Consider the following 12,818-nt stretch of genomic DNA (forward strand, 5'->3'; position numbering starts at 1 on the left):
GCCTAAAATACTGCATCTATGCAACAACTGCTAAGTGAACAAGACAATATTCCTCTGTCTTCAATTTTCTTTTGAGAAGTTAGTTTTCATTACTTTAAAAAACAAAAGAATAGAGAATTTTGGAGAGAATAGCTCAACCCCTAAACAGCAAGGGGACGGGAGTCTCTAACAAGCATAGATTGGTGAGAGACACCATCCTTAGCAAGGCCATGTGATACATTGTTAGCTCCCCAATGGATATGCTCCCAAGTAATTGTAAACTGATTATAAAGGTCTTTAATTTCCTCAAAGACATAGGCAAGCCTCCCTTGGGGAGGTGACCTTTCCTTGGCTTATTATATTTGCTATGTCTCCTTCAATGACTAGCGGAGAGGAGAATTTATGGGTGTACAGCTTGCTTCCACTCAAGAGCCATCTGATCTGCTTTCACTGAATTGCACATGCCTAGGGACCCAAGAAAGTTTTTTTTTTGTTTTAAATAAGGCACTTTATTAAAAAGCCCAAAGGCAAGAACATCAAAAGGGGGGGACTCTAAAATTGAAGAGAACTCCCCTCCTTAGCAAGAGCATCAGCAATACAATTTGCTCACCTAAGAACATAAGTCCATTTACACACTACAAGACGAGACAATTCTGAATTTTAAAAAAAACAAGGTCAATGATGCCAAGAAGGATCCTTGGCTCTTAAGCACCAACAGATGACGTTATTTGTCCCTTAGACATGAAGGTGGCCTTGAAATTTCTTTGGAAGGTCAACAAGCCGTACCTAAGGGCCTTCAGCTCAGTAGAAGTTGAATTAGAAGTGCCAAGGGGGGCAGCATCTCCCCCAAATCATTGTGGAAGACACCCTCAAATCCGAGAGGCCAGGGTTCCTAAGCAAGTAACCGTCAAAGTTGAGCTTAATCCACTCCAACTCGGAGGAAACCCAAGTAACCAGAGGAGGAGCTTTCTTGGGGCGTAGGATAGAACAACAACCAGAGCCTAACTACTTCTAAGGAGACTGCACTGAATGTTTAAATAACTCGAGGGATTAGAGCCAAGAGATGTTGAGATAAAAAATCCGATCCGTAACCACTCTCTAAGAAGAAGAAGCTTGTTGAAAATGTCTCTTGTTTCGCTCATACCATATGCCTCAAACAATGAAGCGAGGCAAGCATCGAGCATAGTTTTCCCAAGCAAGGGAAGAGGAAAATGCAAAGAGTGATGAAGCTGACGAGCGAGCTTGGGAAACAGAGAGAAGTCTCAAAGAGATTGACAAAGAAGCTCCAGATTTGCCAAGAAAAGCTGCAATTGATTAGGAGATGATCAACAGATTCATCAACAAGAATACACAATATAAAATTTACAGTAAATTGTCACTGATTAATATCCAATGCACTCCAAAGAACTTGATCTTCAATGCGACAGAAAGGGACTGCTAAGGTGAGAAACTAGTGCTGTGAGAGGCTGAGGCCATCGTGAATTTCCCGTCCGGATCAGAACACCAGATCATCTTGTTAACACTGGATTGCTTGATGTAAAATTGATTTATAAGAAGAATAAGACTGCCAATAGCGATTGCTTCATTATCATTGTTAAAGAATAGTCCCACATGGATTAATGAATACAAAGATCTTTAGTTTATTAGCTGGGAAAGAAGTTTCCTAAGTTGGCTAGTCATTTTGGGATAAGCCTTGGACCCAACTTAACATTGTATCAGAGCAGGTACTTATATGTGGGCCTACACCTAAACTATACACTTGTAGAGCCACAAAAGAGGGCCTAAACCTAAACTATCCACTTATAAAGCCACAAAATAGGGCCTATATCTAAACTATCCACTTGTAGAGCCACAAAAGAGGACCTATACCTAAATTATCCACTTGTAGAGCCACAAAAGAGAGCCTACACATGAAGGGGAGTGTTAAGGAATAATCCCACATGGATTTGTGAGTACAAAGATCTTGAGTTTATTAGCTGGGAAAGAGGTTTCCTAAGTTAACTAGTCACCCAACTTAACAATCATTGAGCACTCTCCAAAGATAGGCATCCCAAGTGATATTTTGTCGACTGTTATGGCTAATGAAATTGGCAAGCATAGTGTCTGGATTATTGGCCAAGCTGCAAAGATGAGGGTAAGCAATCTTTACAGATTCAATGAGGAGCCATGGGTGAAGCCTAATGCTACTACTGTTGTCAACTGAGAAATGGATATAGAGTAGTTTTATACCAGCTTATTTTATCCAGAGATAATCTCAAAAATGTGAAGTAGAGCTTTGATGCGCCAAATTTTCTCTAGAAAACCTTCTCCGAATATGATAGTATCATCAACAAATTAGACCATTGAATTATCTAATCTGTCATCTATAAAACAAGGTTAAGCCAGTAAAGTTCTCTTGCTACTCGGAATAGACCAGTAAGACCCTCAGTGATGATTTTAAAGAGGATAGAGGATATAGGAACTCCTTACTGGATCCTCCTAGAGCCCCTAAAGTAACCGCACGCACTGCCATTTATAAGGATAGAGTACTTTGCCTAGGAGATGCAACTTTGGACCCCTTCTACATTTTCTTTCTTTGGTACAAGCACAATGAATGATTTGTCCAAGTTCTTGAATGTAATCACATTTTTGAAGAAGCCATTCGTCATCTTCTCAAAATCCCCAACAATACAACTCCATGCTACTCTAACGAATTCCCCATTGAACCGTCCAACCCAAGGGCTTTATCCCAAGGCATCGTCATGACAACAATTTCAGTATCCTTCTAGGTGAATGACTTCTCTAATTCCACCCATTGAGAATCATATAGTCTTGCCAAGGTGATGCCCTCAAGGAAAGGCCTATTATGACATTCCTTGTATAGACCTTCCTCAAGGTGGTCGAGAGCATCAATTTGGAATCGCAGATCATCTGCCTAAGCGGAAAGGGAGACACGGTTGACTATGGGCAATTGCTTGAGCTTTGCTCGAGAAATTTTAATTTCATAACAATGAGGCCCCCAACATTACCATCAACCGAACACTCTTTCCACCACGATTCCCTTCGGCCATATCAATCTTAGTTTTCCAGCCAAGAGTTCTCAAACCAACAAGGCCTTCAACCCCAAAGAGCTTGTTTTGGTGTCAAGGAGAATTGGCCAATGATCAAATACCACCTTCCCCAACACCATTGTGGAAGAATCAGCATAGACCGGAAGCCAAGACTCCATTGCAATGAAGTGGTTGAGTTTGGATAGGACTGGGTTCCTTTGCATGTTGCTCCATACAAAAGCCTTTCGAGCTGTAGGATTTCCTCAAGACCACAGGCATCGATGAGATAAAAAAAAATACACTTGCATCGAGGAGGCAATACGACATGTTGGAGGAGATTTTTCATTGCAAAAATGAATAGAGTTGAAAACCCCGACAAGAAGCCAAAGAGGGTTCCAGGAATTGAATGCTTGAGTGAGCTCCTCCCACAACTCCGATTGACGTCTATAGCCACTCTGCCCATACACACCCCTGAGACACCATGAAATGCCCGCTTCCTTGTCTTTGAATTTGATAGCAAGAGAGAATTCCTTGAAGTTAATATCCAGCAACTCCAACACAACCTTGTTCCAAATTATTATGATGCATCAGCCCAACCGATGGCATCCAAGGTAATCCAACCTGGCTGAGGGTTGTCACATAAGTCCCTTAGAATTGCTTCAATCATGGCGTGAACCTTGATTTCTTGTAGAATGACCAATTGTGCTTTCCTCTTCTCTATGATAGCTCTTATTATGGACCTCCTCTTGGATTTGACAACTCCTCAAATATTCCAGAAGAGGAGAATCATTTCCTACCTTTCATTTTTTTTGTTACTCCTTGTTTAGTCACTTTTTTTTGCAAAGTCAAGCATCTTAACCCAAGCATCCTTATTGTTAAGGAATAGTCTCACATAGATTAGTGAGTACAAAGATCTTGAGTTTATTAGTTGGGAAAGAGGCTTCCTAAGTTGGTTAGTCATTTTGGGATGGGCCTTGGACCCAACTTCACACTCATCATATATTCTTTTTGACTCATAATAGATTCAAAAAAAGAGCCAAGCATTGGCTGTCCTCCTTCTAATTTCTTTGTTGGGAGAGCTGTCATGGATCTTCTTTTCTCCTTCCTCGCCACAAATTGTCTTCTCTTGCTAGAGAGACTCAAAGTGGTTTGCTTCAATCTTGCCCCAATCTTCATTGCAGATGCTGGCTGCAGATAAAGAACGTCCTCCGTGGCGGCATTGGGATATGTATTACGATATATGTAATTTAATTTCTTCTTTAAGTTGTAAATGGAATTATATTCCTAGATTTGCTAATCATTTAGCAGATGCCCAAGCTAAATTAGGCGTCTCTCTCCAACACCTTGTTGTGGAAGGAGGCACTGTTTAGCAAGGTATTGTAATCTCTCTTTTCTTTTAATTCAGCTTACACATCTCATTTCAAAAAAAAAAAAAAAAAAGATGTTGGCTGCAGATAACTGATTAAATTTGGCAAGCCTGGAAGGCTCTCCCTTTGGGGAAGAATAGTTTTTTGAGGAGGAACCAGTACTATGGGAAGGGGAGGAGACCATGATTTGGCCAAGGTCTATGTAGGGAGAGTTGTTGCATAAAGAAGGATGGTGAGTTTGTGGAGATCCAAGTGTACTTGGCCAGATGTCTTCTGGGTATTATAGACAGGAAAAGTTGGTGTCAATGGAGATTGGAATTATGGGGCTCCGATGTTCTAAAAAGTGTGTTTTATTTTCGCCTGTTTCAGGTTCGTGGTTGATTGGATCAGTTGGGCTTGATGAAAATTGTTGCTCAATATTTGGATCGGGGTTGATGGGAGGTGATGTTGGGGCTGGAGTGTTAGGCTGGTCACCAGTTCAAAAAAAAAAACAAAAAACAAAAAATGACGTTCTTAAAAGTCCACTTAGACCACATGAAAGTGTGAAGAAATCCTAGGAGGTGAGACTTCTATCAAAAGGCTCACATGCTCAATCTGCAAGCCACACTGCTCAGAAAAGTGAAGACCATGAGAAGTCTGACAGATGTTAGAGCCATAACAGATCGGATAAAGCAGAAAATGAATGGATAGGAATCACTTGAAATAAATAGTAAGGTGATAGAATCCATTCTTTTAGTAAAGGGAGAATTTAATTAAGAACGAGAAAGAATACCTTCTACAAAAAACGAGAAAGAATACAAAAAGGAATAAACCCAGCCAATACAAAGTTCAGCCCAAAATAAAAGCAAGCTCAGCCTGTATCTAAAGAAAATGAACTACCCACAACCATGTTTTGTAAAGTAACCCCCAATCAAGCTAAAGAATCAGCAATACAATTAGGACTTCGTACTAGATGCTTCCCAACAAAACACACCCCTAACAACGGTAACAACTCTCATCACGAACATGAAATGGGGGACTTGCCCAAGTTGTAGGACAACTAATCACCACTACAGAACCCCCTTCCATGATGATGGAAACCACAATTAAGACAGTAATTTAGTTTCTTTACTCAGAATTTCCTAGTTTTAGAAAGCTGTGTTTTGTCATTCGTATTTTTTTTTATGGAAAGTGTGAATTTATAAAGATAAGTAAAATGTTACAACCTAAAGGGGGGGGGGGGGGGAGGGGACTCTCACCACATCAAAAGTTTGGAGGGATGTGCCCCATTTAGCTTGAGCATCAGCAAGATGATTAGCGGATCTAGGTACATGATTCTAAATATCAAGAAAGATGTCCCAATGGCACCAGGCAGGAGACTTGGACTTGGCGCAGCAATCAATAATCACTTTAGAGTCACCCTCAATGATGAGGGGACCAGAGAAACGATCACGAAAGGATGTTAGGTCATGAAGCTACCCAGCAAGTTCCGCCGAGGTGGAGTCCGAGATACCCAAGGGGTCGGCGTAGGAGAGAAGGAGGTTGATGTAGTTGTCATGGATAACACCAGCAAACCCCGCAGGCCCAGGACAGCCGAAGGAGCTACCATCAAAGTTAAGTTTAAGGAATCTGATAGGCAGAGGGGTCTAGGTAACCATAGTGGGAGGGCGAGATGCCCCAGCCATAGCAGCGAGAAGACACCAATTTCCCTGAAGGTAGGAGCTTCTTAGATGGAGGAAATCTTTCTTTGTCATTAGTATTACTACTTAATAAAACCAACGTTTTTTAGTATCTTCTTTCACCAGAGAGACTTTTCTTATAGCTTTCAGATTTTCCTATTTTCCTATTTCACATTAGTTTGCATTTATTACAATTTTCCTATTTCTAATAGTCTTTTATAAGTTTTAATAAGTCCAACATCTAGTTGTTTCTATGGGCTCCCCCATTCAGATGTTTCTATGTTACCCTTCTTTCATGTTCTACTTTTCTCTTTTTTGTAATTAGTATTCCAGCCATTACTTTTGTACTTTTGTACTTTTGGCTCCTCTTAATAATATATCTCCATCATTCACCCAAAAAAAAAAGTCTATAGGAGGCGGTAATAAGATGGTGCAATTTTAGTGTAAATAGGTCTATTTTACCCAACAATTCCTTGTCTTTATTCTACATCAATAAAAATGACACAAAATGAAGGAGTAAAGTTCTTTTTGAGCTTTCATCTCTTCTCTGCCAGTTCCTGAACACATAAGCCATATGACCTAGCTAAAAGTGAAGCATCTAGACCAGTCATTGCTGAATGGGTATAGCTGTCAATTGGGGCATGAGGACTTTCCTCTCCCCCACTCATTTTTGTTATTTTTATTTATAAATACAACATCTCCATTAGTTAAAAAAAAAAAATACTAGAGTAAAAAGGCAGTATAAATTTAGTTGTCAATAAGTTACATATTAATTCCTTGTATTTATTATAAATCAATAGATATATGGCACCAAATCAAAAGAGTAAAGGCGTATAAATTACCTGGAATGAGACAGTAGCATAGGAGAGAGTAAGAGCCTTCAAACACCATCGTAGAGTAGACAGTATGTTTTGAAGCTTAGGCAAATCAGGTAAAGCAAAACCTAAGGAACGCCCAACTTCCAGAAGACTGGTAACCTTAGACATTAGATTCATAATTCCTGCAGAGTCTCCACATTTTATGCTGCGAAACATCTCGTTCATATCAAATAAGGAGTTCACATGCTTAAGCAAGGAGTAGAATTCACACTCCCATCCCTCTATATTTCCAAGAATGCTTTGAAGTGTTTCTGAGTCTCCCAAAGAGACCTTCAGATGTTTTGATCGGCAAACCAACTCCTACAGATAAAATAAAATAAGATCAAATGCTGGAATAACTTCTCAGATTCATGTAATTTTAGTTCAACTTTACTAGGCTGACAGTATAAATTATCTTTTAGAAGACTAAGAAGTACTGCATGTTGGACGCACACATCAAAACATGGATCATTCTTTCTGAATGGTAAAACATGGATGATTTTGATTGATAATCGTAGCCATAAAAAATGAGTCTTAAGTTTGGGTGGAACTCAGAGGAATTACCACGTAGCAGCCAAGCAAAAATAGAGTCAGAACAAACACTCTTCCATTATTCCACCTCAAATTTGATAGACTCGATTATTTTTCTTTTTTGAAAGGATGAGACATCAGAATTAGTTGATTCATCATAGAGTTCATTGAATCAACTAGTTGGAATCATGATGCTCATCATTCAAACTGACCATCAATTACTATTCCTTCATTAGTTGGGTCATTTTATGCAGGGGACAAAATCAAGCAAAGAGAAATGTTAAATATTATGGCAGTACAATGTAAACACAGAATAGCTGATTCATTAGCAGCTTTTTTAATTAAAAAACAAGAAGGATTAGCAGATCAACAAAACAAGTTCACTGATTCAAGTAGCTGGAATCACAAAGCTCATCATTTGCACTGAACCACTAATCACTACTCTTTTATTAGTTGAATCATTCCAGGATGGAGTCAATGCCAACAAAGGAAAGGTAATTGAACATTATGAGAGTAGATAGTAGAAACCTTCAAGGCATCAACATTCAGCAAACAATTTGAAGCATGCTTAGAATGAATAGTAGACATCAAAAAGGGTTCAGACTCCTGTCTCCATGATTCAGCCACCGACACTGCATCCTTAAGTTCTTGAAGAGAAGGCAAAACCACAAAGATATTTTCCGCCAACCTGAAATGCAATAATTTAGGTAATGAATAAATAAAAGCTGAAGAGCACTATACACATGCACATATAAGAAAGAATTGAATCCAAACCTTATACAATCCTCAAATTCAGACATCTGACCACAATCACTAAGAACATTTTTAGCTTTTTCTTCCCAAGAATAGGCTGCTTCAAGGACTTTAAAAATATTAACAAAAACCTCCTCACTCTCAATTTTTAACCTGAAAAGTTACATTCAAGTATAAACAGCAAATATGATAAAAGCACATTATTTGTTAAGCAAACACAGATATTGCAAGTGTGGAGGCAAGGATAACATACGAAGCAGCCTCCTTCACTAATTCCTGAATAACCTGCAATGGCATTTTTGTAGAAAGTGCCTGCAGAAAAAATAGTTGAATGCTTTATTTAAAGAATAACAGAAAAAGTAAAGATCGAATGTAATTGTATAGAATAATGTAATAGTAAGAATGCCAGCTGTGATAAAAAATACATTTGTTCCTTCACAACTGGCCCGCCTTGAAGGATGAAGTATACTATTTCTATAACAAAAGCTAGACAGTCTAGGTGCATAAACCATCAACTAGGTGAATAGGTCACTTCAGAAGCGGAAAAGAAGAAAGAAAAACACTTAGTTTTTCCATATGATAACTTAGTAAGTTCACTTACTGGATACAACAATGAAGAAAGTTAGAAGATTTACAGATAGAACTTGCCATACAAAGACAGTTCTAAAAGAACATGTAGAAAATATGTCCCTTTACTTGTGTTTTTTCTGTTTTATAGGGTAATAAGCTTTCCATATAAAAGAGCTCATCCGTACCAAATATAAAGAATGACAAGAATGACAACTTTCAACTAACAGACTAAGCCCACTAACAACTAAATAAATTACAGAAAGGGCAATGCTTTTCCATTCTCAAAAATGACAAAATTGAGTTTCAACACTCCATCTCAAGGAGGCAAGTAGAGAGTTGTTATTCACAGCTAGGTAAAACTTTCCTGAACTAGACTGTTTGTCAAAGGCTTTGCAAAGATCCTACCAACTGATTCTCAGAAAAATATACAGAGTAGAAATCAGCATAGCTCTTATCTATTGCTGAACAATATAACAGTCTAGTTCAATTTAATTTGTTCCTTGATTTGTTTTAAACGATGAGGAGCAGTGATTCAGAGGAAGAAGATAAAAGGGAAACGTCCAATGGGAAGAAATGGTACAAGGTTTCCCAACAACAACCTGGTTGGATGATCCTACACCTTGCAGGACAGCCAGCCAACTGATTTGCTTCCTAGGGAAAATACATCCATGCAATAATAAGCTGGGTACCAATGCCAATTATCTTGTCAAAAAAATAAATAAATAAAGAGGTGACCCAACCAAAGTGGAGGAGAATGCCTAGAAGCCCTGTTGAGCCACTGCAGATTCACCATCAACTAAGAGCAAACAGAAGAAAGAATCCTGAAAAGTCTCTAACTTTAAAGGAGAACTCATAAATCAGCCTCCAAAGAGTTCCTAAATGGTAAAGATATATAAGTTTGAGGGCTCCAACAGGAAATTATTGTCCCATGACCTCCCATCAAAACTTAATTTCACTCATACCCCACTTGAAGGAGACTAAACATGCATTCATCCAAGAGAGTGGAAGCTGGTACAATCCTCTAACTGTACCAGGTGACAACTCCAAGGAGATACCTGATGGGGATCAAAAGTTTCCAGTTCATTCAACTAAAAAACAAAAAAGATATTTGGCTTTTTATTTTTTTGAATGAGATGATTAATTAATCACGAAACAGAATACAAACTAAAGGAAGACTCCCTTTACAACAAGAGATTGCAGCGAGACTCCTTGTCCAGCCAAAGAATCAGCAACAACATTTGTTGACCTAGGTATACGAGTCCAATACAATTAAAATAAGAAACAATTTTAATGATCTGATGAAAAATTGTCCAATGATGCCAAGGTGGATCAGCAGTTTTTGAACACCAGCCAATGACAATCTTGGAGTCTCCTTCAATAACAAGAGAAACATTGAAATGGTCACGAAAAATGAGAAGCCCCTGAAGAAGAGCAAACAACTCAGCTGAAGTAGAGTCTGAAATTCCCATAGGTCCTAAATAAGTAACAAATTGAGTTCTAGGAAAAATAACGAATAACTCCTCCAAATCCACTCTGACCAGGATTCCCAATAGCACTACCATCAAAATTAAGTTTTAAGTATCCAGGAGACAGTGGAGTCCAAATAACCATGACAAGAGGATGAGAAGGAACAGTCGTATTGGCAAAGGTGTTTCAGTTGTAGCAAAGAGAAGAATCCCTCATACTAACAAAGTTAGGTTGAATTATTGGAAGAGTATCGACTGAGATCTGATATCAATTGGGCATTGAGAGAAAAAATAAGAGGAGCAATGTGCGACTCGTGACACGCGACGAGCAACGAGCGAGTCGACCGCCGCAAGTAGGGGTGGCTTCGAACTGAGGCAGCTCGAGTTCGGCTCGGTGCCGGCTCGGTTCGATTCATTATCTCTCGAGCTCGAGCCGAGCTCCGAAATTGGCTTGTTTAAATTAACGAGTCAAACTCGACCGAAGCCCGGTTCGGTTCGTCGGCTCGAGGTGAGTCGGGATCGGGATCGGGAGCAGGGGAGCAGGAGCGAGGGGGGGAAAAAATTTTCCTCCCCTCGTCACCACCAAGCCCGTCCCGTTGGCTGTTGTCACCGCCTCTATCGTCGTCAACAACTGCTCACCGGCCGCCTCTGTGGCCGTTCGTTCTATTTCTTCCTCTCCTCGCCATCGCCTCTGTTTCCGTTGCCGCCGTCATCGCAGTCGTCATCCCTGACGACAGGTCCTCCCCGGCGCCGTAACCCCTTCCCTCCTCGTCGTCTCTGCGGAAAACCAGAACCAGTAAGTTCAGGGGAGAAATAATCTCCCCCCTCGCCCGCGCGAAGATGATTTCGCACATGCGAGATCATAAAGTAAAAAAAAAAAAAAACTTTTTCCTTAAACTCTCCTTCCTCATAGCTCTTGAAAAAATTAAAAATACATTTTATAGAAATAAGTTTCGATGACCTATTAGTATCTCATGTTTTTTGTAAACATTTTTCTAATTGAAAATTCTTATTCAAAAATCATATAATTTTCTAAGTAAGATTTTCCTACGAAGATGGGGTATAAAACTGTATAGAAAATTTTTGAATACGTATTTAACAGTTGATGCTGTAATACTTTTAGCATGAAGCAATTTTCATTGCAATTTTGTGTTTTGACATTTTATTTGATTAAAAATGTATCGATAAGTACAATAATATATTAGATTGATTATTAATTTTTATTTATTTCCCTAGAAGAGGCAATAGTCCATTTAACTTTCCTAAGAAAAATTTAAAATATTTCTTGTAATTTTCTAATAAGTCACTAATAGTAATAGGATTTTATTTAAAGGATTTATAGTTTTGACTTGGGTGATTGTAAATTGATATTGATATTTCATATAATTTTGTTGCGTTTGATTATTGTATGGAGTTTATTCATAATGTTATGCAGTGTATGGAGTGTTTAGACTATTTTATGGTGTGTATGGAGTGTATAAACAATTTCATGGAGTGTTTATGGAAAGTATAGACAATTTTATGGAATGTTTATGGAGTGTTTATGGAGTGTGTATGCAGGTATTATGTATATAGATTATGCCCAATTTTAAGTAGAGGTCATGCCGAATTTTATATAGGTATTATATTCATAGATTATGCTCAATTTTAAGTAGAGGTCATGCCCAATCTTATACATGTATTATATATATAGGTTATGACCAATTTTATGTAGAGGTCAAGCCCAATTTTATGTAAAATGTATATATAATTTTATATACAATTTAAATTATATATATTTTTTGAAAAATTTTAAATGTATGTTAAAGTTCAAGCTCGGCTCGAACTCGGTTAAAATTTTTGGGCTCGAGCTCGATAACAATTTTAGGCTCGAGACGAGGTTCGGCTCGAAGCTCGGATCGAAATATTTAAATCAAGCTCGGCTCGAACATAGGCTGGTTCGGGCTCGGCTCGGCGCCACCCCTAGCCGCAAGCTAATCAAGCGTAGAGAGACCAAAGTGAGGAACGAGAGGCGCCGGAGCAGGAGGGACAATCATCGTCCCCGATCGGAAACTCCTTCCGATCGCAATGAACATCACAGTCGCCCTCACCGCTGTTCTCGTGGAAGGAATCTGACGGCCCTTCCCAACTCCTACAGCCGGCGAGAACCAGTGACAGCAGCCGATGACGACCGAAGACATGTCGATGCTCTAATTACACCTCATTGCCGCCTTTAGGACGACGCAGAGAGGACTTCCAGACCTGGCAACCCAAGCAATATTCCAAGGACTGAAGATGACGATGGCGACACCAATTGGAGTACCGTTCACCACCGGAATCATCGACGATAGCATCCCCGTGGATCTACGATACCCCCCAATGCTCTATTGTGATTCTTTTTTGGCCCTACCATGTTGTTGTCACATGAGTGGCTCTCTGCAATGCTCCCTGCATTCGAGTGACAGAAAGGACAAGAGATCGAAGGGCTTTCACCACCATTCCACTGGCCGCCTGCACTTCCTCTTGCAGTTCTCAATTGCCACGGCTGCAGACCACGACTCCCTACCGCAAACCAAGGAGATCTAGTCTGGCCCTTGGCACTTCAATTTCCGCACGGACTGCCGGAGAG

General features: G+C 39.5%; 1 protein-coding gene across 4 annotated transcripts in view; it reads right to left on the minus strand.

The window, feature by feature from the left end:
* Positions 1-12,818, minus strand: part of LOC137943982 (lysine-specific demethylase JMJ17) — a 59,065-nt gene that overhangs the window by 14,707 nt on the left and 31,540 nt on the right. For all 4 annotated transcript variants that reach the window (XM_068789454.1, XM_068789453.1, XM_068789455.1 and 1 more), the window contains exons 18-21: positions 8,428-8,486; positions 8,196-8,327; positions 7,950-8,109; positions 6,876-7,211 (exon numbers count right to left, since the gene is read on the minus strand). In XM_068789454.1, coding sequence (XP_068645555.1) covers positions 6,876-7,211; positions 7,950-8,109; positions 8,196-8,327; positions 8,428-8,486 — 687 coding nt within the window. The remainder of the gene's footprint in view (positions 1-6,875; positions 7,212-7,949; positions 8,110-8,195; positions 8,328-8,427; positions 8,487-12,818) is intronic.

The sequence above is a fragment of the Aristolochia californica genome, unplaced genomic scaffold (genome assembly GCF_029961685.1).
Source record: "Aristolochia californica isolate CCGP_79_NKW_82.1479 unplaced genomic scaffold, dmAriCali1.0.hap1 SCAF_11, whole genome shotgun sequence".
Lineage (NCBI taxonomy): Eukaryota > Viridiplantae > Streptophyta > Magnoliopsida > Piperales > Aristolochiaceae > Aristolochia > Aristolochia californica.